The sequence below is a fragment of the Pogona vitticeps genome, chromosome 1 (assembly GCF_051106095.1).
Source record: "Pogona vitticeps strain Pit_001003342236 chromosome 1, PviZW2.1, whole genome shotgun sequence".
In the NCBI taxonomy this organism is placed as follows: domain Eukaryota; kingdom Metazoa; phylum Chordata; class Lepidosauria; order Squamata; family Agamidae; genus Pogona; species Pogona vitticeps.
This window is the reverse complement of record NC_135783.1, coordinates 337,088,355-337,115,567: the sequence shown is the minus strand read 5'-3', so window position 1 is coordinate 337,115,567 and position 27,213 is coordinate 337,088,355. Positions and strand designations below refer to the sequence as shown.

General features: G+C 40.1%; 1 protein-coding gene across 1 annotated transcript in view; it reads left to right on the top strand.

Annotated features, from left to right (window-relative positions):
• SETD3 (SET domain containing 3, actin N3(tau)-histidine methyltransferase) overlaps positions 1-27,213 on the top strand; it is a 76,656-nt gene that overhangs the window by 33,641 nt on the left and 15,802 nt on the right. Inside the window, exons 7-8 of the mRNA XM_020812901.3 lie at positions 24,747-24,805; positions 25,487-25,601. Of these exons, the coding sequence (XP_020668560.3) occupies positions 24,747-24,805; positions 25,487-25,601 (174 nt within the window). The remainder of the gene's footprint in view (positions 1-24,746; positions 24,806-25,486; positions 25,602-27,213) is intronic.

Sequence of the window (27,213 nt, the reverse complement as noted above, 5' to 3'; positions counted from 1 at the left end):
CGCTTGGTGGAAAATCTGATGTGGCCCAGCCTCACCCAGATTCTGCCTCCAGCGGCCCCCAGGTAAATTGAGTTTGAGACCCCTGATTTAAACTCTGATGTTCTTAGTTCAGCACTCTTTCCTGTACTGTTCTAGTTCTGTGCCTTCTTATTTTAAGAAATGGTTTGTAGACTTTAAAGCAGTTCTTATTTTTGAGCTATGTTCATATTCCTGAGAATTCTGATCTGGCCATAGATTACTTTAATGCACTCTATGTGGCACTGCCTATGGAAAGTGTCAGGAAACATAAGCAAGTCCCATACGCAGCAGCCAGATTGCTTACTGTGGCTGGTTACAAGGATCACATAACCCCATTGTTACAGCAGCTCTGCTGGCTGGCAATCTGTTTCTATACTGAATTCAAGGTCTTGGTTCTTACTTATAAAGCTCTAAATGGTTTAGGCCCAAACTATTGCATCCCTTTATAAGCCTGCTCGGGTGTTAAGATCCCAGGAGAGGACTTTCTGTTGATCCTGCCACCTTCACAAGTTTGTTTGGTGGTTAATGGGAGAGGGCCTTCTCTATTGCTGCTCTCAGACTGTGGAACTCCCTTCCACAGGTGGCTTGGTTGGCCCCATCTTTGCTGTCCTTGGGCAAGCAGATAAAGACGTTTCTCTTCAGGCAAGGTTTCCCTCAGTGACTGGCTGCCTGCACATGGTCTTTTAAATGGGTTGTTATGCATTACTGCTTTGACTGTGTTTTGGTGTTCTTTATCTGTTTAATATAGTATTTCTTTGATCTTTTTAGCATTTGTATACTCGTTGTTGTTAGCCTTAATATTGTCTTTTAATGAGCCAAAATACCGTGTTTCCCAAAACTAAGACAGGGTCTTATATTAATTTTTGCTCCAAAAAAGGCATTAGGGCTTATTTTCAGGGGATTTCTTTTTATTTTTTCATGTAGAATAGTCTGTTGTTGTTTAGTTGTTAAGTCATGTCCAACTCTTAGTGACCCCATGGACCAGGTGCAGAAGGTCTTTCTCAGCCAGGGTGGCAGCACAGCCTCAGTCTCCCTGCCGAGGCTGGAGCTGCGAGGGGAGAGAGAGAGAGAGAGAGAGATCCGAAGCACAGCTGATCGACGGGGGTTTGCTATGATGGCTTCCCTGCGATCTTCGCAAACCCCCGCCGATCAGCTGTGCTTCGGCGCTCTCTCTCTCCACCCCTCGCAATACAGCTGATCGGCAGGGCCTTTGGGATGATTGCGGGGAAGCGCTTCCCCGCGATCAATGCAAAGCAATTTTTACCTATCTAAAACATCATTATGCGATCGCTTTTGCAATTGAAAAAACTCAATCGCTATGCGGATTCATCGTTAAATGGGGTGCTCGTTAAGCGAGGCGCCACTGTATTTTTATAGTAGGGCTTATATTACGATCATCCTGAAAAATCATACTAGAGCTTATTTTCAGGTTAGGTCTTATTTTCAGGGAAATGGTATTTTAAATAAATATTCGTTCCTTTGGTAGGGAGTGAAATCCTCGTTTCTCAAAAGTAGTTGTGAAAAGAGCTAGTCTTGCAATGAGAATTTTGAGCCTTTCTTGATGTAACTAGCCTCAATATACATGAAGTCTAAGGAAGCTTCTTCCTTTTATAGCTGTTGCAAGCTGACTGTTACTATGGTTTGACAACGAAAAGCAGGTGTGAGGTTGAACAGACAAAAATAGCTCCTTGGATCAGGCACAGACCCACACTGACACCTTTTAAATACGTGTAACATGATTCCTAAAATGCAAATAAGAAGAGTGTCTGGAACTTTTAAGACTGTACTTCAAGAGAAAAAAAAAACGTTGTTATGTTTATGCTTAAAGCTACTTCAGGAGGCTTTTCCAATTCGTTTCAATAATACATTGCTATTTCACACACACACCCCACTCCTCTGTGTGTGTGTGTTATTACCATTAGCTTTTTATGGGCACTGAATGTGCACAGCAGAGTGAACCAAATCTGAATGTTTATTGCGTAGTGCTGAATTCTTCGTGAGCACAAATGTGGTATAATAAGCACAAAAGGGAGCCATATATTTCCAGACATACAGAGTAAGATTCCTTGCTCTTTGAAGATGGATGCATTAGTTTGCTTTTGTAAATAATAGGCCTTAGTTTTCTGTTTCATCTTTTTCTCCAGCTTCATGTGGGCATGTTTGTAGCCTTCTGTAAAGAATAGCTACATAGATTACAGCAGAACACTGTTTTTAGCTCATAAAACACTCAGCAGTGGTCTCCCAGCTGTACATATTCCAGGCCAGACTGAGAAGAGAAAGATGTGAGGAGGGTGAGTGATAAAACCTCTTCATTTTCCTTCTTCGTAAATTTCAAAATAAGGATTGTTTTCTAAACTATATGGCATCTCTATAGCAGCTATAACATCTGTGAAGAATGTTTTGTAATTAAATTGATTACAATTTGCTGCCTAATGGGCAGAGGACCGAAGAGCTAGGCAATAAAAGTCTGTTTCTGTCATTTTGCAATGTTTTCTCACCGTCCCTTTACAAGAGGCTTTTCTAGAAGGGATACCAATTGCAAGCACAAGTGCATGCACCTGTGGGTAGCATGTTGCTTTTCCTGGTCATTATCATTCCCTGTATTTCTCTCTGTAAGAAGAGTTCTGCAGTGGCAAGGGCAGATGACAGTCCAGGCAGCTCTTCCCTTCTCTCAGCGTGGCTAAGGAGAGAGACCCAGGTTGTTGTTTTATTAGTGTAGTTGCCAAATCAGAGTAAGACTCCCTTGATTAACAGAGACCCTTTCTTCCACTGAGGTATAGAATTTGAAGTAAAATGTGTCGGCTCAGATTCTTTTGAATGGACTGGTGACACTACAGCATCTATTACCAGGATGAAAATAAGGCCATAAATACCAGGGCCAGGGGCTGGTATTAATGTTCTGTGAGGTGTTAAAGGCCAAGACATCCATATCCATCATAAACATGGCTGTATGTTCTCCATAATATCTTCTCCAATATGAGAAGATCATTTTCTCCCTCATCCTCTTAAGGAATAAGACTGTTTTCCTTCCCAGAGAAGTGCTTTGTAGTTGGCTTGGGAAGATGTTCGGCATGGATGAGGTTTAAGATAATCTTATAGAGAAGTGCTTGGCCTTTTCGCCCATCCATTCAAGAAAGGGCAAAAGTGGTAATGTGTAACAGTACATGTGTATAGGTCAGACCTGGGCAAAGTGCAGCCCGAGGGCCACATACGGCCTGCGAGCCACTCCTGTCTGGCCCGCCAGACATCAAAACCATTTATAGCTTTTTGTCTAAAGTTGATCAGTTGCTTATCTTTAACATACCACTAAAAACCTCTTTAGTATTTGTGAAGATTAACAAATTCTCCGTCATCCACCCTATCCACGCATTTCTTGGTAAGCACCAGCACTGCAAGCAGATCCAGAGTTAAAATTAGGGGACAACATCTTTATCTTTCAAAGAAATCCACTCCATACTTGAGTTCTTTCCCTGCAGAATCTTACCTTTTGGGGGGGGGGCTGTTAGTGACTCACCTCCAGAAAACAAAATAATGGAAGGAAAGTAGCTCTGCGTCAGTCATTTTACAAAAGAAAGACTCATTATTTTAAAGTCTTACCTGCACTTGGAATGAAAGCATCACATGTTTTTAAGGCTGATAGTTATTTGGAAGAAGTATATTATTCAGGTGAAGGTATTAAAATGCTTTGGAAGAGTAGGATAGTACTAGAAGACAGAAGCAAAAGAAATCGTATGAGAGAAGCAGGTTTGTACATGGAAGAGAAAATAATTGGAAAAGTATGACCATGCCTTCTAATCAGATCTGTAGTATTCATGGGAATGAGGGAAAGCATTGAAGAATTAGAGAGCTCTGATCTGTCCTAATGATCAAGTCCTAGTTTTCTTTTGGTAGTCTGACTTAGCTCCTGTAATGAAACTTTCCTCCAGAAGTGTTCTTGTTTGCAAGATCAAAGACTTTACTTTTCCTTATTCACCTTTTATCAAGTGCATTTATTAAAGGATTATGGAAGCTACCACTTTATAGCTTATTAGTTACTTTCATTGATTAGTGGGGTCTGATGGAAGGTGTTTATAATAGCTGTGTCTCCTTTTAAAGGTAATTTATTTTTATGGGTTAGCACTAAGCAGCGTCTCTATATTATTTTTTCACCAGAATCCTGTCAAATATACTGGTGTAAGTAGAATGTTGTAAATACCAGCGATACATCGCCCCTAATTAATGAGTTCAGCTTGTATATTTCATTGTGTACCAAGTCACACAGGAGGTATTCATTGAGACATGTGAGCAATGAGTTGTTAACTAGCATTAATTAGCTGTTGTAGTTTGGATACAACTAACGAATATGATTCTAGCCTATGTTATTGCAGTATGTTAAACCATGCTTCATTCTTACACGTGTAGTGTGTAGTTATAATTAAAACAGGAAAGCACCAGCTAATTCATAAATCCTTTGGCTGACACAATGGTTTTGAGCAGGTGACGAAGTCATTGCAGTGTTCGTGTCAATGACACCTCCATAGGAGTGGTATTCTGTAGTTGCAGGCTTATAACCATGACAGCATCATTTCTTTATTAGAACTGTGGCTTACCATGAATATATCCAAGTCAGAATGTGCCCAAGCTTCTTGGAGACAAGCAACTTGTTGTTGAACAAATCTGTATAAATGTCACTTTATAATCTATATAGTCACAAATTAGGATGAAAATAATCATTAAATAGGATGAATAATATGGAGTAGTTCAGTGTTGTTTGTAATCAATGTTTGCAGAAATCATATTCAAGACAAGGCCAATTTTGAAGGAAGCCTCTTTGTGACAGCACCAGTGAAGGCTTGGGTAGGTGGGATGGCAGTACAGTGGACCCTCTACTTACGGAATTAATCCGTATTGGAACGGTGGCTGCAGGTCGAAAAGTCTGTAGGCCGAGTCTCCATTGACCTACAATGCATTGAAAACCGATTAATCCTGTAACTGGCCGTTTTTGTTCCATTTTTGTTCCATTTTGGTTTTTTTCTGGTCTGTAGGTAGATTCTCTGGCTGCAAGTTAAATTTTGCGGCCAGAGAAGTCTGTAACTCAAAAAGTCTGTAAGTCGCACCGTCTGTAACTCAAGGGTCCACTGTATCTTGTTGGTCTGGATGGCATCCTAAATAAAACACTTCCAAATAGGTGGCTTCTATAAGATGCCACAGCACCATGTACAGCCTAGTGCTTTTGTTGGAATTTATTACATGGAACCATTATGCCAGTGACAGCCAAAATATGTATAAATCACCTTTCCAGAGCTCCAGGAGACATACATGCCTTCACCTAAACCTTTGATAGCAGAACTGTGATCTCTTCCTTGAATTTGGCTTTTTTTTTCTGAGGATGGGTCTTTTTGTTTTACAAAAATGCTCTCCCATCCTCTGGATGAACTGGGACAGGCAGTTTCAATGGGGGGGGGGGAGCTGGCCTGTAGGAGTCCCCAGGTCAAAACCCAGAGTGACTTCTATTACTTTCAGATTTCTGAAAAAACATATTTCCCCATAACATAGCGAAATTCCATCTTTTAATTCTAGAGAAAAGGAAGACGAGTTTTTAAAACAATGGGGAGGGGGTGAGGAAGTTGTACATAGTCTTATGTAGTGAATAGAGCGATGAGGGAATAGAGATGTGCACGAATTAGAAAAATTGTGATTCATTTTGATTCGTCAGGATCAGTGAATTACACATTTGTGATTTTTTTCCTGATGATTCAACAAATTGATCTTTCAATTCGCTTTTTACTTTAAACCCCTGTAAAATGGCCCCCAAAACACCTAGAGAGTATGCATAAGCAAAATAAAAAGGTGGAAATAAAGACAGGTCAGTGAGAAGAACATTACAGTAATTAAGCTGAGAAATGGTAAGAAAAAGAAAATATAGTAAAGAAGGTAGGGATTTTTTAAAAAAATAAAACAGTAAAAACAGCAAGAGCACAAACATCACAAGGAAAAAACAAAACATAATAAAAAGTAACAGCTAGGTTTTAAGTGTGGTGTAATATAGTGTAAAGTCATGAATTAGGACACAGGAGACCTAGTCAGATGTGAAAACTCACCAGAAGTGGGATCGGGATTTGGTACTGGTGAAACTGTTCTTTAAATATCTGACATACTCTGGAAACCCTGCTAGGATCTCTATTACTTGGAATCGATAGCACATAATACACCAATTGTGTGAGAAAAGAATAGAAACACCAATGCAGGGTGTAAAAGTGAGGAATGCTTTTTAAAAAATACTAGGCAAAACCAATTCTTTAATTTTGAATAATACTGCGTCATTTTGGATGACATTAGAAAGTTATTAGATACTTGAATGAAAGTTAATAATGGGGGGGGGGAACCAGAGACAAAATAAAATAGAAGTAATACAAGGTCATGGGTATGAATGAAATGAAAATGAAGATTATGAGGAGATGAGGCCCATGTACAGAAACAAGCCAACAAAAAGAAGGAAAACTGGAGAGGTCCGTTATACCAGTGGTTCTTAACCTTTTTGAAAGAAACGCCCCCTTGAGCCATTGAGGAAGTTATCATCGCCCCCCTCCCCGCGGTGATGTTATTTATTTATTTATTTATTTATTTATTTATTTATTTATTTATTTATTTATGACACTTAAATCCAATGACCCCTGAAAACAAAATTCAATTCCAAGAAAATGAAATGCCCCCAAAAAGTAACATTTAATGATTTAGTTGCAAGCAAATTTTAAGACACAAAAAGAAATATAAAAAGGGCATAAAAACAAACCACAATACAGGAACTAAAATTTCAAGACAAAAACTCTGAAACTAAATTAAGATTGGAGGCAAATAGATATTCATGTACACTGTAAAAAGGCTGCAGCCATCTTAGCAGGTTTGGCTTGCTCCAGCGCCCCCCTACAGCCCCCCTTCTGCTCCAGTGCCCCCACGCCGCCCCTTTTCGTTCTACCGCCCTCCTGAAAAATGAAATTGCCCCCTGGGGGGCATTATCGCCCACGTTAAGAACCACTGCGTTATACACTCTTAGATAAAAATAGGGAGAGGATTTCATTAATACAAAGAAAAAGCCATAGCTTGCTTAAACATTGCAGGACGACATCCAAAGAAGAGTTTAAAATGTGAGCAAATGTGAAGGAAGTTAAATTCTGAAGCTTCTGCTCCCAGGTAGATTAAAAATGATAAATTGTCCAAACCTCAGAAATGTAATAAATCTTAACTATATTCAGTAGAGATACTGTAATGTCAACTACATAAACCTCGGATGAAAGTTTGCTTTCATCAACTGTACTCAAGATCAACGGTCCCCAACCCCCAGTCCGCAACCTGGTGCCGTGGGCTTCCTGGAACTGGGCTGCTGAGATGGAGCTCCACCTACCCGCAAGGTGGGCGTGACATGCCCACACACCCCCAACCAGTCCGTGCTCCTAAAAAGATTGGGGGCCGCTGCTCAAGATAAACCACAATTTATTCTGTTTGACAGAAGGGAAAATGGATGCTTCCAGTCACTTCCTCAGAACTGCAGGTGGAGGATAGTGTGCAAGCCAAGATTTATGAGGTTCCTTCTTGTAAAACTAAACTGTGATCCAAGAAATTATAGCATATAGGGAAGTAGAGATCTCTCCCCCTCCTTTCTTTTATTAGTGCTTGTGCTTGGACAGTAAACATGGTACAGTGGTGCCTCGCTAGACGATTGCCTCGCGGGACAAAAACCCCACAAGACAATTGGTTTTTGCGATCACTATGTTGCCTTGCAAGACGTTTTTTCTATGACTGTGCTTCGCAAGACTTTTTTTAGACCGATGCTTCGCAAGACTTTTTTTTTTAAGACCGATGCATAGGGAACCTGGCAAGACAATTTTTTCAAAGACGACGATTTTCGCGGAACGAATTCAAATTGTCTTGCTAGGCACCACTGTATATCTCTCCCAATAAGTCCTTTCTTCACGCTTTTATATCTCTGATGATCTGTTATGACCTCTCACATTTCCTTCCTGCTTGTATCCGCATACATCAAATAATGCACAAGGAAAGAGATAACTATGTTTCTATGAATATGGATAGTTCCTTGTGTTGTAGTATTAAACCTGTGTTACTGAATTTTGTAGGAAGTTCTTTGTCCTAGGCCAGTAAGGGAACATAACAGGCTATACACCTCTCCTGCTCTGTTTCACACAGGATTTGAATACTTGTTCTTTTCAAAATAGTGAATCTTCTTAAAGTCCCCTTTCTGTAACATTAGGAACATTGGGAGACTGAGTGAGAACTTTCCATTTTGAAAATCATAAAAATCTCATTTGGGAAACAGTTATCTTCTGTATTTTGGACCCTGCTTGCCAACATAACTACTTTTAATTTATTTCTGCTCTTCTGAATGGCTTACGATCCCATTAAAATAGTCTCCCCAAACACTTTGTCTGAAAATGCTGTGCTTCAAAACCATATATACCAATATTAGATGAAATTGTTTCTGCACATTTTTAAGCCACACTTGGGAGGAATATTATGTTGGCTAGAAAATACAGAGCTCTGTGGAGACTCTTCCTTTAGAAGATGAGGTTTCTAACCCCTCTCCTGGCCACAAATTCAGATGAGCAGTTGTCTCTGTAGCTATAATAGTACAACCACTTATTTTCCTCAGATCGAATTGCATTTCCAGAGAGCAACTGCCTAAATCTCCAGGGGTGTTATCCCTGTTCTGGGACTCCATGCCTCAACAGTTAATCATACTTTTTCACAGTTGCATAGGCCTTATTGTTAGGATTTAATACTTTCTTTTTCTTCTTGATGTTACTGCAGTTATGAATGTTCAATAAAATCAAAGCACAGTAGAAAGCTGGTGTATCTAGAGTGAAATACTCAGAGGAGATATATATTCTAAGCACTGTTAAACTGTTTAAGGGACTTATCTTTGTGGAAATTAGTAATTTAACTAAATTAGAAAATGGATTATCTCCTACATTTCCAGTCTGTGTGATCTATCTTGGTGTAGAAGGCTGGAATGTTTCTAAGCAGAACTTCCTTCAGTGTTCACCATAATGAAATTTAAGTATAACTGCTGTATTCCACTTCACATCATTTTACAAAAGCTGCTTGAAATTGTGATTACCAAAATAAGTTTCAGTCATTTGAAAGATTTAACTAATTGCTTACTTGGATGTTGCCAATTGCTATGTGTCAATGTGAGTTCAATATGTCTGTTTCACAGATCAGGCCATGCAACCACTTGACAGTGTATATTTCTGTTTATATAGGTGCAGTTTACAAATATGGGTAAAGCTATTCCTACAGGCACTGTAGTATTGTCTGCATATTAGGAAGTTTGTCATTGCTGCACTCATGGCAAAACTGAAAAAGTAAGAACCACACCTACATGTATAATTCTTGTTTTTTTCTTTTCCAAGAGTAGAAGGCTGGAATGCCCCCATGTAGCTTCAGTTTTGAAGCTGTAACTGAAGACAGACCAATATAGTGGGCTATTTCATTAAAACAGCAGATGAAAGATAAATTTCCTACCATAACATGGAGTTTTTCCTTTTGGAGCTACATGTCCTGGTGTCTATGCTGACTGGGTTGTTCTGGGATTTGTATTTCATTGAAGTAATGTTTTCCGCATCTAATCACTGTAGATTTTAGGTGGATATCCCATAATCAAATAAGTCTCTGTGTCCTAGACATAAGGAAGAAGCACATGGTATTTATTGCTGTGGGAGTATATCCTAAAGTGGAAAAGTTGAGAAACTTTCTGCACAATTACAAATCCTGCTTTTGTAAAGAAAAAGGATATACTGTAGAGGCTATATGGCTATCTGCTATAGAAGTTACAGTATTTGCCAGTCAGGTGCTCATTTACGAACTGGTTGCTCTTGGTTCTTTAAGACTTTAAAGTTCTTTGGTTATTTAAGGTTTTTGTTATGAATGAATTACTTAGAATAACAGTCCAGTATGACAGAAGCCAGTTTTTCTTTGCGGCTCCATCCACTTGTAAGACTTTTTCCCTTGCTCTTCACAACCTCCAGCAGAAAACAAGAATGACAGAGCATGTGTCAAAACATCCATGTTCCCAGCACCTTTATCAGTAAGATAATTGCAGCACATCTGGATATAGGGGAGCTTACTCCCCTCCGTTCCCCCCGTACTCTACTTTCCTGTGAGAGGAGCAAACATCTGTTGCTTCAAAATTTGAGGGGGGGAACATGATTCAGAGAACTTGCAGTTCTTTTTCGTGGCCTCTGTGAATGCACACATATGGGTATTGTCTGCGCCTGCGCTGACTCTCTCGGAAGATTCTAGAGCTAAAAGTAACAATTTTATGGTGTGATCCTCTACAACAGTGGTCCCCAACCTTGGGCCTCCAGATGTTCTTGGACTACAACTCCCAGAAGCCTTCACCACCCTCTCTGCTGCCCAGGATTTCTGGGAGTTGAAGTCCAAGAACACCTGGAGGCCCAAGGTTGGGGACCACTGCTCTACAAGGTATATGCTTCTCCCACCCAACATCTTCCCCAGTTCCTTTTTTCCGCCAAGCTGAACGGTTCTCAGGAAAGATTGAGCGCTTCGCTTTTTGCCTTCTGGCTGTTTTTCTAGGCTCCTTTGAGCTTTTTGTTTGCTTATCTTTACTTTAATTACCTATTTAGTGATCCTCCATGTCTTTTGTTTGCCTAATCAGCTTCCCGCAGTTTTTATTCCCTTCTTTTTCCCCCTTCTCCTTTCCCCCCACTAGTCTTTTGCTTATAGCCTCACCGTCTCCTTTCAAACGTTGTACTACTTGTGCGAATAAAAACGCACTTTCCGACGGTCATAGCCAATGCCTTTTTTGCCTGGGTGAGGAACATCCGACCCATTCGTGCCCCGCTTGTAACAACCTAACCAAGCCGGCACTTAAGCAGAGGCTCCAAAGACTTCGGTCTTACCTTTGGCAAATGGCCATGAATCCTCCTACTGCTTCTTCGGAGGCTGCTAGATCTCCTGCTGTCTCAGCCAATAGGCTTCCAGCGAGCCAGTCTACCTCTGACTCTACGTCTGTGCTACCAGCTAAGGACACTGTTGAGAAAGCAAAGTCGTCTGGTAAGCACAAATTGCCCTCTTCGCAAAGATCTCAAGCACACGACCTAGGCCCCAAGAAAAAACCTAAGCATGCTCCTAAGAAGCTCAGGAAGGACAGACTTCCCCGTGTGGAGCCCCCTCAGCCTTCCCTACCCAGCCTGGCCTCAGCCCATTCCAACCCTGACTCAGGGCAGGCAGCTGAAAGCTTGGCATCCGATCCAGAGGTTCCCCCTTCTCCTCCACGGAAGAGAATGGAAAAACGAAAGCACCTCTCTCCATCGAGGTCTGTGGCATCGCAAGGCGATTTCCACCCCTTCCCCATGGTACCGTATCAGTGTTTTGACCCCTACATCTGGCAAACCCTGTATGAAAGGTACCAATCTGAACAGGCTAAATGGTCCCGAGCGACGCCGGACCTCTCCCTGGCCGCCCCTTTTATGGACTCAAACCGCCTCCGTGCATCCACTTCTGCCCCGGCAGTCTCGGCTCCATCTGCATGCCTTTCTGCCCCATCTAAGTTGACCTCGTTACCTCAAAAGTGAGACAAAGCTCGCAAGGCTGTACCTCCACGTCCCGCACCTCCGATGCTGGACCCGATGCCACCTCAAGACCCTTTCGAGGTCATGCTGACTCAAAGACACCAAGCTCCCATGACAGAGGGTTTTGGTCAGTCGGACTACCCTTCATCTCCAGGCTCTCCTACATCTTCAGAGGCACAACACTCTTAGTCCTCCCATGAACCCAAGCTACCTCCCCCACTTCCAGATACAAGGGATAGCCATGCTTTGTCTACTTCAGACGACTTCTCCTCCTACTCTACCCTTATCATCCAAATGGCACAAGCTCTGCATCTCGATACCAAACAGCCCCCGTCTGCTGATGCCGAGCTGGTGTTCGACGACATCAATCAGGAGTGTCCCACTCCTTTGAGTCTCCCTTTCAATAAGTCTATCCTTCAACTTATTAAAGACACTTGGGGAAAAAAACCCTTCCACTATGCAAATCTCTCGCTGTACCGATGGCCTCTATAGGACCCATGGTGTCGATGCCGAATTCCTCAATAACCATCCAGTGCCTAACTCCATCATCGTTGAGTCCAGTCAAGCTCAAACCCATGCCAAGTCTAAACCTACCCTGGCCAGTAAGGATGGCAGAAAAGTTGACACATTGGCGAAACGAGTTTACTCTTTGCAATCCTTTTTGCTCAGAAGTATTAGCTACCAGGCAACCATGGTCACCTTTCAGCGTCATCTCTGGAACCAAGTCTTTCCTCCAATTGATGTGGCCCCTGAGCCCATGAGATCTGATCTCATCAATATCCATTCTCAAGCTATTTCTTTGGCCAAGTACCAGAGGATTATGGCGCGACACTCCGCTGAGGCTGCCTCTAAGACTTTGGTCACCTCCATTTCCATTCGACGCCATGCCTGGCTCAAGTCCTCCACGATCTCTGATGACAACAAGTCAAGAATCGAGGACTTGCCCTTTGATGGTGCTGGCCTGTTCAATTCAACAACCGATGACACCATGGAGGACTTCCATAAGAAGCACAAGACTGCGCGCTCTTATTCTAATCAGTCTTCTACCTCCTACCAAAGACCCTTTTACCGCTCGGGCCAGTTTTACCCCAAGCAATATCAAAATCAAAGGTTCCAGCCTTACAGACAATATCGCTCCCATCAAACCGACAGGTCCCTACCTGCCCCTCAACCTTTGATGGCATCGTACTGGCCTCAAAACACTCCTCGTCAACGTCAATCCTTTCGTAAAGAACAGCGAAAGGGTAAGCAATATTGACAACTACCTTTGCCTCCCTTTTCTGACATTTCTTTTTGCCCACTGAACTGTACCAGACTGGCCCCAATTTTCCATCGTTGGCAAGCCATTACATCAGACAAATGGGTTTTATCTATCATAGTATCTGGTTACCTCATAGAATTCTCCAACTTGCCTCCTTTGGGGTTCATTCGGTACACCCCTTACTCCTCTGCCCTGCAGGATAAGGTTACTAAACTTCTCCAAAAACATGCCATTTTGCCAGTCCCTACTTCGGACTATCACAACAGTTCCTACTCAAAATACTTTACTGTTCCTAAGAAAGTTGGAGGTTTTCGCGCCATCCTCGATCTCACTCATCTTAGCCATTTCATACCTCCCCGTAAATTCCACATGCTCACACTGGACTCTATTATCCCTTTGCTTTCACAGGGAGACTGGTTCATAATTATCGACCTGCAGGACGCCTATTTTCATGTCTCCATTCATCCGGACCACCAAAATTCCTCAGATTCCATTTCAACGGCACTGCCTTCCAATTCTGTGCCCTCCCGTTCGGGCTCCCTACCGCCCCCCCCGGACTTTCACCAAGTGCATGGCACCTGTAGCCGCCTTCCTCCGCCTGCAGGGAATAAACATTTATCCCTACATTGACGATTGGTTGATAGTGGCGACATCGTACCACGATGCCATAAAGGCACAAGACAGAACTCTCCATACTCTTCAAAGTCTAGGTCTCAAAATCAACCTCAAAAAATCACACCTGATCCCAAAACAAACAGCAAAGTTCATTGGCGTGGAGATAGACTCCCTCCACACAAGAGCTTTTCTGCCTCCCGAAAGAACCACAAAAATTCAAAAGGCTGTCCGCCTTTTCCAAACCCATCACTCCGTTTCAGCGCATCACACCCAACGTCTCTTAGGGCTCATGGCATCGACGACGGCCGTCATCCAACACGCCAGGCTCAAAATGAGGTCTCTGCAGGCATGGTTTCTCTCCCTGTTCAACCCAGTGACAGACCTTCCGTCCTCACTACTGTCGGAACACCGGAGCTAGCCTCCCAACTCGACTGGTGGACTTGCCCAGACAACCTCCTCATCGGCAGACCTTTCTCCCCCCTGCGACCTTCCATACAGGTCACAACCAACACCAGCCCCACGGGATGGGGTGCCCACTGCCTTCAGCGCACAGTCCACGGGCTCTGGTCAACACAAGAACTGCCACTTCACATAAACCATCTGGAACTGTTGGCAGTCATCAAGGAGTTCCATGCCTCTCTTCCTCTGATCCAAGGACAGGTAGTGCAGTTGGCAACAGACAACACCACTGCACTCTTCTATGTCAACAAGCAAGGAGGCACCCACTCCCCTTCTCTACTCTACCTAGCTGTCGACCTCTGGGAGTGGTGCTATTCCAACCATGTTTTCCCTATTGCTGTCCACATTTCCACCAACGACAACACCTTGGCCGATCAGCTCAGTCGGCTTCTGACGAGAACTCACGAATGGACCCTGAACGATGTCATATTCCACAGGCTATGCCGATGATGGGGCATGCCTTCAATAGACCTCTTTGCATCCGATACCAACAAGAAATGTGCCCGATTCTGCTCCAGAGCAGGAAGGGACAGCGCCTCTCTGGGAGACGCATTCCTGATGGACTGGTCTCACGATCTTCTCTACGTATTTCCCCCTCTACCTCTCATCCAGAGGGTAATCGTCCATCTCCGGCAAGATGGCGCCAACGCGATCCTGATAGCCCCGTACTGGCCCCGCCAGCCATGGTTCACTCACCTGGTATCGATGTCGTCGGACATGCTCCGTCTTCCTCTCTGGCCAGATTTCCTCTCGCTTGACCACGGCCTCGTCCTTCACCCCGATGTCGCCTCTCTCAGTCTTGCAGCTTGGAGGATACTCCCGACATCATGAACGTTCTCCTTCGGGCTCACAAACCTCCCACTACTCTCCTATATGAGAACAAATGGAAGTCCTTTCTAAAATATACTCAGTTCTTTGAGTGGTCCTCTGTGAATTCACACAACCCGCCCATCCTTCCCCTCTATCCGTCATGGGTTAATTATGTAATTAGTTAATTCTTTCCTTCATACCCGGCGGATAAAATTCAGGAACTGGGGAAGATGGTGGGTGGGAGGAGCATATACCTTGTGGAGGATCACACCATAAAATTGTTACTTTTAGCTCTAGAAACATCCGAGAGAGTCAGTGCAGGCGCAGACAATACCCATATGTGTGAATTCACAGAGGACCACTCAAAGAATTATGGAACTATTTCCATGCTATTTCTAATGCTCCTATCATGAGACTACAAAGAACATCAGTGATCCCACTGCTTTCTCTGTTTCCCTCAGTTTTCTGTCAGATGGGCAGAATTTACTTTTAGCATGCCTGAAGTTCAGCAAATATAAATTGAGGAGATTTAAATTTGTGCTTAATTTTCACCTCTTAAAATTATTGGGCCTTTAAAATGTCTGCTTTTACAACACAGTTGTATGTGTATGCTTACTCAGATGTAAGGCCAACTTTACTCACAGCTGAATATGTGTCAGATTTTATGCATAAACAGGAGCCTGCTTATTGTTTGTAGGCAAGAAGGGAGATGACAGGAAGATAGTAAATAAATGTACAATATTAGAAGGTGTGTATCCAAGGCTTTGGTCTAATGGATGTTGGTTGTTCCATGTGATTGATCTTGCTTGTCCCAGAAAGCTGTGTGTGTTACCTAAGGGTACATCTTTTGAGTGTGCATTTCTGCATAATGCAAGCTGACAGGATTTGTGGTTGGAAGACAAAATCTATGAAGAAATCTGCATGAAAGACATTGAATTGCTGGGAAGTGGTTATGTGATGTTGGACCTACGTAAGGTTGCTTGGTACACATTTAACCCCAGGCTTTCATGGATTAATCATCATCATCATCATGTGCTGTCAGGTCAAGTCTCACTTATGGCGACCCTTTTCAGGGTTTTCTTGGTATACTTAAAAATGGTTTGCCATTCCCTTCTGGGGCACTCTGCGACCGTGCAGCATGCCCAAGGCACAGTGGGGAATCAAACTCCCAACCTTTGGAACCACAACCAGAAACTTAAACTATTCAGCCAGCTTTCAATCTAAGGACTAGTGTGTTTTTTTTAAAAAAAAATGTATATGGCTTATGTTAGCCTTTAAATTAGTTTTATATTCAATTTTAATAATACTTTGGAGCAGGTCTTAAAGGCTTGTTTGTCAGTTTTATTTTGACCTCTAAAGCTACACAAGTGAGTTCAAGTGGCAGAGAAGTTGGGTGGTATCCTGACTGCATATTTCCTGTATTTCTGAAAAGGCTAGAACCTTGAAGTTTGCAAAGAAAAATTTGGAAATTCAGGAATGTTGAGCTTCTGAAGTGATCAGGCTCCCAGTTTCTTGTGGATGAACACCAATTTACCACTGTTTCCACTTAGAATAGAGACATAAATATGCTTTAAACTCATTTCAGCTTTAAAAACTTGAAATACAAAGCTGGAATTAATCAAAAGGCACACCAGGCCACTATTGCAGTGTAATTTAAATGCTGATTTTCTAGAACAGGAGGAGTACCAGCCTAATCATGGCCAGAAAGTCTTGTGCTTTTTCTCTTGTCCTTTACCCAGATTCTTACTTATGTTGCTATGGTTCATTATGAAACTACCCTCACTTTGAAATCCAGCAATAGGGCTATATGTTTTTGAAGCTTTAAATTAGTGCCAATTTTACCCTGATTGCAGGATTTCCTCCCTTTGTCCACTCTGTTTCCCTTGCCAGTGCTAGTGAAACCGAAGGCTTGGCTAAGTATTCCATCATTGTTTTGAAAATGGATGTAATGTTTTCTGCTATTGTTAATACAGTGGGGTCTTGACTTAAGAACGGCTTGAGTTAAGAACATTTTGACTTAAGAACCACTCTCATAGGAAAATATTGACTTGACTTACATACTTAGATTTGAGTTAAGAACTGAAAAAAACCACGTGGGAGGCAGGGAAAGTGCAAAATTTGAACTTTCAGTTAACTGTTGGCCAGTGAAAAGGGTGCCTGTCTGCTTCCTCACTCCTCCCAGCATTTAGAGAGTGGATTGGGAGATAGTCTTCAGACTGCCTGGTACTGTACTGCCTGGACTGTATTTTCCCTGCCTTCCTTGAACCTTTCTTGACCTAAGAAAAAAAGAAACAAAATATCTCCCTCTAGTGGTCGAAGGCAGAATAGCAGCTTCCCATTAGTTTCTATGGACGGAAAAGAGCAGATACGGATCAAATGGTTTTCAATGCATTCCTATGGGAAATGCAGATTTGACCTGAGAACTTTTTGACTTGAGAACCGTCTTCCAATACGGATTAAGTTCTCAAGTCAAGACCCCACTGTAGATATGGCTATAAGTGCTATTGTAATGTGTATGCAGTACACTGTGATATTATATACTTCTAGTTACTGGGTTATTTTAGCTTATTTTGTGGAGCGTTTCTGAGGCTTGATTCAGATGGAAAGCTGAACCACGGTTAGAATGTTTTAGAGCAGGGGTGTCCAACCTTTCACCTTCCCTGGGCCACATTAGAAGATGAAAATTTGGTTTGGGCTGCAGATACATTTGGTTTGGGCCGCATGGGGGGGGCAGCCCTAGCCATCCTCCGCAGCCCCACTCCAAGCGTGCTTACCGGCAGCTGCGATCTCAGACAGCAGAGGCTGCCAGCTTCGACTCCAGTGGCTTTATGGGGCCGGGAGGGGGTCCACCTATTGACAGGGACAGCGCAATGCAGTCACACAGCCCCCTTGTCCCCTCCCCTCCAACTCCTTCCTTCCTTCCCTCTCTCCCCCTCTACTGTTGTGACGTGCCCCAGCCACATTCCGGCCACAAGCACCAGCAGTGTAACTTGAAACTTTGGAATTTCTTTTAAAATAAAAAATTGCACTGGGCCGCATTATGAGCTGACCTGGGCCGCATGCGGCCCTCGGGCCGCAGGTTGGACAAACCTGTTTTAGAGATTCTCTATAGATTTGCATGCTTCTGTTCCTCATTTTTGCTAATAGTAGTTCTTTGTGATATTTAACTTGGCAAACTGGTTCGTACCTTAATTTGATATCCAGTTTGCAAACCAACTTCAAATTTCCAAGGTTTTCAAAGTAGGTTCTGTAGGCAATGTTGTAAATTTCATATCCTAATATAGATATAATTATGAACTTTACATCCAGAAACTAGGAACGGAAGAGACAATCTGCATGCATTATGGGGAAGAATGCACATTCTAGTGGGCCTATCAACAATTTGCAAACTGTGCATGGATCATTGCATCTAAATTGAGGGTCAGAGAATACAGCTTTGCTAACAAACTGCAAAATTGAATTCTGATTCTTGAGAAGCATGTCCATCTGTTTACTGTGTCTTTATTCTGGATAATGTTTTAGATTGTAGTTATAAACCAGGACTTTTTATTTTTACATCCCTTTGGAGAAACTTGGGATGAGTAAGATACAGTACAGCTCAGCACACTGACATTCTGTATAAATGGTAGTTAAGTGCTTCACTGAGTATTTAAGCAATGTTTGTTTGGTACATCTCTGAAAAGGGCTAGGAGGTCCTATTCAGCTTTTTTACTGAAGACTATGAGTATAAGCAAATTCTCCTCAGTTTAGACAGTGGTCATCCAGCTACAGATGAGAATTGCCATTTTTTTAATTTTAGGGCTGTTAACTAATCAAAGAAAGCTTAGTTGATTTAATTATTTAGAGGTTTTCATGATTAAGTGGTTGGTTTTAAATCTGTTTATAAGCAAATTCAAGGACAAACATATTCTCTTTGAATCATATCCATTGTTAGGTTAGCAGAAAACTTACAAGCATTGGCATTGTTCCACTAGTGGTTGTACAGCTGCCTAGCAGAACAAGCACAAGCAGCATCTTGTTGAATGAAGATATAATGAGTTGTGCAGTATTTTTACATAATGTTTATATGTTACAGCAGGTATCGTCTCAGAAGAGGCATTCTTTCCTTTATGAAAGGAAAGTGGAACTTGTGCTGTGGGACTAGTATTAAAAATAATTTCTTTTATTTTGCTGTAAGGTTAAATAGCACATTTTTGTTCTACCATGAAGAAAAAATTAATCAAGTCAATCTATCTGAATTATTTAACACTGCAGGTCTACCTTTTTACATTCTTCTTTCTTTGTTTATTGGCATCATTGATAGCTACAGAAGCTTTACAGAGAAGAGGTTCTTTTAGAGCTGTCAATTCAAAGGATTTTCAGAGGAAAGAGACAATAACTAGTGAATTCTGAAAGGTTGTAATGGATACAGCTGAATATGCATATGTATTTATTTTATTTATTAAATCATTTTAAACTGCTCTTCATACAGATATGATTAAAGTAGTGCATAGTACAATAAAAATGTTAAAACCACATCATCTCAGTGAAGACCAAGAAGTAATGAAATACATTAGAGCAAGGGGAAAAAACCACCTCCAATCAATTAGAAAACCACGGTAAAGATTTAGACAGAGCAGACTTCAAAACAATTACAGTGATTGTATCAGTCACACCACAATGGCTAGGATGTTTTACAGTGAAAGTACTAGAACTAAAGAGGTTTTCTTTCTTGGTGACATACAATATATGTAGAATATAAGGATTGTGATCACACTCAGTAGTCAGCATGCAGTAACCAAAATCCTTGTGTTAGTGTAGTGAATTATATTAGAGCACCCTTATTAAATCAGTAGGAATTTGGTGACTTAGTTCGTTAATAGGTTCTGTTGATTCAAATGGACCTATTTTAATTGCAGGTTATGTAAGCATCACAGTTAGAGTAGGCTTATTTGAATCAATGGAGACATTAACTAAATCCTCATTGATATACTGTCTAGTCTAGTTTATTATACTAAGCAACTGGATTTTGGCCAGAGATCACCATGCTGCAAGCACAACAGGGCTTAATGCTCGTGCAAGGAGGAGCTCCTGCACAGCTAGCATATTAAAAAGCCATGCATGCAGCAATTCAATACACACAGAAATAACAATCTGGATTTTTGCTACCTATGATTTTCAGGCCTCCACACTGTAGCTCAGCAGATGTTTTGGACATGAGCTCTCAGCAATTGCTGACCATTTGGCCCTGCAGGCTGGGGTTTCTGGGAGTTGAAGTCCTTGGGGACCAAAGGTTGAGAAGCACTGCTGTGTACAATTGTCTGACAGAACTTCTTGTTGAACCCAGCGGAATTTACTTCTAAGTAGTTTTAGAGTAAGTAAATTTGTTCTGTACCTCAGAAACACTGGAAAGTCAGAATTGACCTGACCTTACACAAGATATACATTCGTTGAAATGACCAATCAAATAAATAAATAAATAAATAAATAAATAAATAGTATACATAAGCATGCATGAGCTTCATTAGTATGCTGTGGCATCTTGATTCCTCATCTTCACTATCTAATTAAGTGTGAAACCTCTCATCAGTTAACTTTTTCGTTTACAAACTTCCATGTAAATAATCCTGTTACAATTCCAGTAGAATAGCATTGTTCGCTTTTTAATTAAAAAATTGTTATTAATGTCTGTGAAGATTCTCAGTCATCCACGTGAAGTTATCTGGAAGTTGAGTCACGGCAACTGGACTTATTTCTTATTAAGTTGAAACATTTCACTACTCATCCAGGTAGCTTCTTCAGTCTGAATTGAGTTGGTAGGAGACCACTGATATCCATGTTAGTTTCACTACTCCTTGGTCTGAATGGGCTGATGAGATGGACAATGGACAGAGGGGTGAGTGAAAATTCCACTTCTGCAGTCCTTCACCCATTGTCATAGATTGGTAACAGTTGTTAACAGTCTTTCTGGTGTGCGTGGTCCTGATCTTTCTGGGGACATGAAAGGGCAGCATGATACATAGGAGACAGATTGTATCTAAGGCCTCCACCCCTGTTGAGTTAGAAATTTTCTATATGCACATGTATGCTCTCCCTGACCCCTCTCGCAAACTACCTATATTCTCGGTCCAAAATTACATCTTGGTCATCAAATGAGTGTCCTTTGATATAATCTGTCCGGTTTGAGAGAGGGGTCTGGGAGGCCATACATGTGCATATGGAAAATCCCTGACTCAACAGAGGTGGAGGCTTTAGATACAATCTTTCTCCTATTTATCATGCTACCCTTTCATCCCTCTCCAGAAAGGTCTGGACACCAGAAAGACCACTGTTAACGATGTATGATAATGGGTGGAGAAGGACTGCAGAAGTGGAATATTCACTCACTCCCAGTCCTTTGTCCATCTAAGGAGCCTATTCAGACCAGGGAGAAGTGAAACCAAGGTGAAGGATATATCAGGGGTCTCCTACCAATTCTCCTCAGACTGAAGAAGCTACTTGGATGAGTAGCGAAACATTTCAGCCTAATAAGAAAAAAGTTCAGTTGCCATGACTCAACTTCCAATTTGTTCTTTATGCTTTTGCATTGTTGTTGTTTTGAATTAACTATATTGTATATCCAGAGTTGCCTGAAATTAAGTAAATGAAATGCTGTTTCTAAAGCTAAAAGTGTGTGAACTTACAAGAACTGTTTTTACCATTTATCAATGGGTTGCTTCATTTGAATACGTGTCTATCTCTTTTGATCAACCTGAAAAATTTGCATGCTGTGCAGCAGCCATATTCTGTACTTTATTAAATATCTGTCAATTATAAATATCAAGATTTTACATTAATGTCAAGATAGTACATCAAAAATTCATGGAATATGTGACTTTTTCCAAGGGTATTTAATACTTAATGCATTTGTGTCATTTTTCTTTCTAGATATATTGACAGGTTTTATTAAGTGTTTGTTAGGGAGATTTCATTTTTACCGAGGGACTGTAAAGAGAAGGCTGCATGCTAAATCAATTTTTTAATCAGAGTATTCTTCTCTTGGTCACTTCAGCTGAGATATGCTAACGTATGTTAAAGCACTGGAAAGCATTCTCAGAAATGCAGCAATTAATTTCCTTATAACATTATTCTTTAATGTATATCTTTTGCTGTGAGACAGTATCATTTAGTATTGCAATTCAGTAGCATTTCCTATGCTGTGTCTATTAAGGAGGAAAGCTTTATTTTTCAAACTGTATAAACAAGGTATTATAATGAAGTTTCCCATACAGACTGTTGTCTTGAAAGGTACCATAGTACTGTGCTGTTTTATTTTCCCCGACTTTCAAAAGTTGCAATTTAATTATGAACATTGTGTTAGTATTTGAATGAGTTCATTAGACATGGTGATGCGATTTTTGCATCAGTGACACATTTTAGCAAAACTACAGTACAGATGTGCATTTTATAATACTAAGACTGAAAACTCCTAAATGTTGTCCTGTTTGGAAGTATATTCCAGAAAAATATTCATGTAAAAAACCCACACACAGATTGTATAAAACAACAAAAGCAAGTAGGCATTGTGTTCTGATATAACTTTTTTTCCATGGGTGGTGTTTCAGTATTATTGAAAAATTTTACTTAAGTGGTTGGGAGACTGTCAGAATTAAGGAAATGAGAAAATAATGAAAAAAATAAAGCAATCAGGCAAGTGCAGGTGCAATCTTCACACATGGATCATGTATCTAAAGCAGGGATGTAAGTGTGTATTTACATATTTGTCAGGACTTCTGTTCACCAAATTATAGCCTGGACCCCAACTCTAACAGAAATGTACCTCCACTTTTCCTGAGCTGTCTGGTGAGAATGTATTTCATTTCTCTTCCATTTATGAAATAAGGTGTAGAGGGTGTGACACCAAGCCTTTTCCTATTTAAGAAATAGTCTCCCCATATAAATAATTTCTTTCTTTTGTTGGATTAAACACTGACCTGCTGCCTTGAAGTGTTTGTATTTTACTTGAAACAACTGTATTTTTCTTGATTTAAAATTGTATTTTCATTCTAATTTTTTTTTACAAACTATAATAATGAGAATCTTTAATTTCTATAAACTCATCATGGGTTAATTTAGTTTGTTTCTGTTTCAAGTTGGACACGTCCTATATAAGCTTGGCTGTGAAAAATTATAGATTCTTGTGGCCTCTCATCTCTGGAAATATTTGTAGTGAAATAATCTGAATAATATTCTTAATTGATTTTAAGTTCCATTTTTAAGACATATGTTCCAAGGTGTCTTCTGTCTTAAAATTGTATTCTACTCTTCAGCCAGTAGGTGGAATCAGAGCCTTTCTATAGCCACGTTTGCCTCAAAGAAATCCTAATGTTAACTTGTCAATGGGAAGAGTCTTTTCCTTCCTTGAATGTTAGACCAAAAATGCAGTAATGGGGGTTGCTGTTGGTTTTGTAATATATGTAGGACTCTTTCTTTTCTTTTCTTTTTTTAGTGCTCATTCATACCAAGCACAAGTTGTTTTTTTTTTCATAGTTTAATGACAAATAGTTACCTGTGAACTTCTTTAGTTAGATTGGATTTGTTTGTGTTTGTGCATGTGCGTGCAGTTTCACATACAATGTGACTTGCAAAATATTTCTCTTAATATGGGACTTATATACATTATATTGAGAAATATATAGAGATATTATGGAGATAGTCTTCAAGAATGAAAGGCAAACTATTATTGAGAGATAACATTTGTCAAAAAATATATTGAGCTCAAGTTATTGAAAATGCTTAATCAAAATTAAGAACTTTGAAATGTAATTTTGCATGTAAACTGAATTGCTTGTTTGTTGAGGGTGCCACGGTTTTTAGAACTAGTCCATCAAAGACCTAATTTAAGGGGTTGGAGAAAGCAGACACCTGGGACATAACACCCAATTGGCAGCCTTTTGTAATATATAATTTGCCTAAAATTGTGCACTGAGCACAAGCTTTTGTTTTCTAATTGATTTACGGTTTGAGCCATTTTACCTCATCCCCTACTGTCCTGCACACAGTGCCAGCAAGTACATTACTGTGAGAGATGATAAATTACCATGCACTTGTGATGCTAATGCATCAAGAGTATTTTTTTAAAAACCATGCTACATAGAGCTCCTTGCTTTAACAACATTACAAAGATACATCCAAGCAAAACTCATTTGTATCAGTAGAAACAACCATTCATTTGATCACTTACTGAAACCTGCCTATTCAACTGTAATTGAAATGGAATATTAAAATGATACTGTTAATGGCTCTCCATCTCTTAAGAGGGGAAAACTTTTAAAGCGTTTTTATAAGTCTCTAATTCATTTTAGGTCTTGTATTGCAATGTATATAAGAAAAAATGGCCAGGAAGTACTTTAATGTTCAAAGGGACAGATATGAAAAGCAGGTTATGTGTAATTAAATCTTTTAAATTTTTTCCTCATAATCATTAAGGTCTTTGCCCACCCCCTTTCAAATGTCTAATCTGACCAGTGGAAGGGGGGAATCAAATGGCAGTACGTGGGCTGTAATAGTTTCAGCGTTTTATCTATTATATCTCTGTGTGATCTTTGTATTTTTAAAAACTTATTTGGTATAAGGGAAGACAGGGATACTTTGAATATATGTATCCGCTGCTACCACAAGTAGGATTAAGATACAGAATTAAAATCCTGCATAGTTTCCTTTTTCAGCCAAGTTTTTTTCTGTATAGCACTGAGATGGAAGTCCACCTTAAATTTTTGTATGTGTTGTCTGTGGGTTCCACTCTTTGAAATATGAAGAAACAGATTTATGGCGGCTGCTGGGCACAACAAATTAAGTTGACAGTGATGTATGAGAGCATAATAGCATGATGATCCTCTGTAGCTCGGCTGGACGCCTCCTGCTTCATTTGGCTCTTGTTAGGATCTGTTAGGCAGCTAAATAATGAAATTCTGCTGACTGATTTCTTCTTGGTTTTTTTTCCTTTTCACCTCTTCTCTAAATCCTCTATTTCTCAGACCCATCCTAATGCCAGCAAACTGCCATTAAAGGATTCTTTCACTTACGATGATTACAGGTTTGTTTCCCTTTTTATATAAAAACTAGCTAGTTAGGCCTTCAAATGCCTCCCAAGAAAATAATCGCATTGTTAATCATAGATCCCTAGTCTAGTCATAGCACTTACAGATAAAAATTATTACAGATATAATAATTTTAGTTACTTACATTTTAACCTCAAAAGATGTTAGCTGTCCAGTCAGCATTAGTTGCTTCTAAATTGTAGGTTGTCCTTTCAAAACACTCTTGTTTAATTGATTTTATATCTGCTTGTCTTATAGTTGCTGTTTGCTCTTCTAGAAAAGGTTAAAACAAATAAAAAATTATGAATTTTACAGAAGCCCTTCTACTTCTGAAATATATTTCAAAGACAACCTATACATTTCATGGTTTCTTTGTAATGGTTTTACAGAGATAACACATTGAACATATGCATCCATCAATCAAGATCAGATACTTCTTTCTTTTCTTTTTTTTAAATGCTGTCATATTCACCCTTAGATGTTTAAGAGTAAGGGTGCTGCAGTTGGTTTTACAGTACTAGCCTGTAAATTTTTGGTACAGCAGGACACACTTGATGAAAGTGATAGTTTATGTTGCTTCCTGTTGACAGAAAGCTGCAAAGGATTGTTGTAACTCTTTGATGTGGATTGGAAGTTTTTCAGTTGCCTTCCCTAAACTGAACACTTTTCGCTTTTAGGTGGGCAGTGTCCTCTGTCATGACACGACAAAACCAGATTCCTGCTGAGGATGGCTCTCGGGTCACATTAGCTCTGATTCCCTTATGGGATATGTGTAATCACACCAATGGGCTGGTAAGGAAATTGCATGTGTTTATAAAATGGGTTTATTGCGAAGCTTTTTGTGTCGACGCCCTAATGGGTTTTGGTTTTATGAATAATATTATGAATCCTGATACTGAGAACTGTCTCCTGTACTTCTGCAATGTCCCAACTTTCTGCTTCTGTGTCCTTCTTTGCTTCATTTTTTGTCCATACACTCAAATTTACACCTGCCATACTCGGATTTCTTCCCTTCTGTAATTCTTTGCTTCCTGGTATTTCTCTGGCATCTTCCTTCGGCACAGATTGAACAAACATTCCTTTTCAACCTGATATACTCAGTCCTTTCTCACCCATATCCCCATATCTCCTCTCCCCTTCCCTCTTCTTCTTATCTGTGTTCACTTTCCTTTAATGCTTTCTACTGAGGTCAATCAAGGTAGGAAATCTGTGTTTCGATCTTCAAATGCTTCCTTTTCCCTCTCTTCAAAGTGGTGCTGGTGGTGGGTAAATTTTACCTACCTTGGGTTCTTTATAAGGAGAAAGGTGGAGTAATGTTTTAAAAAATAAGTAAGTAAATAAATAAATTAAATTAATTAATTAAATAAATAAATAGATAAATAAATAAATAAATAAATAGATAAATAAATAAATAAATAAATAAATACTATGGCTCTGAGCACAGTCTATCATATTTCATCTTATTTGGGCCTTGCATTTAATCTTAATTAAAGTGCTTAGTGATTATAGGTGACATAGATATTAGGAACAACTTGGAATAATATAAATAAAAAGATGGTACACAGTAGCTGCACAATACTCTGATCCCCATTTGCGTTGGCAGAGAGGTTCCACAACATATTCACAACTGCATATAAAAGTCTGTCAGTTTACTTAGTCAGTGGGTTTTGCTGCTGTGCAGCAAAGATTAAGATATTTCTGTTCCTTTACCAGAGAAATCTCATATGTAATGCAGGGCCGGGCATCTGTGATGTGTCCTGCTTTTCCAAGGGATATTTTTGGAGGTGTTAATTTCTTAGTTCACTTCACACTGCCCAGGTGTGTGTACTCCCTAACTGTGAGAAATCATAAACACACATATATATGAAGTGGACATCTGTCAAGTTTGGAACCTTCTTGTGTTGTCCATATATATATATATGTGTGTGTATGTGTATGTGTATGTGTATATGTGTGTGTGTGTGTGTGTGTGTGTGTGTGTGTGTGTATGTATATGTATATATATATGTGTGTGTGTATGTATATATGTATATATGTATATATATGTATATGTATATATGTATATATGTGTGTATATGTATATATGTATATATGTATATATGTGTGTGTATATGTATGTATATGTATGTATGATATATGGTATTCTGCTAAAACATCCTTCATAGTTAAAAGTTTAAAAATTACAGATGTTTAAAAACACGTGCTCACACCTTGGTTTCATGTTACAGTCTTGTGTATTCATCACTTAATTAATGTTAACACATAGTGAAATAAGCATGAATCTTTTAGAATATTTAAAAATTCCAAGACAAAAAAACCTGGAAGGTTACTAAATACAACTGATCCTGTAAGAAAGTCGCTACCCTTACTTTTTCTCAGAATCACAAAATAGAAATCATGTGAC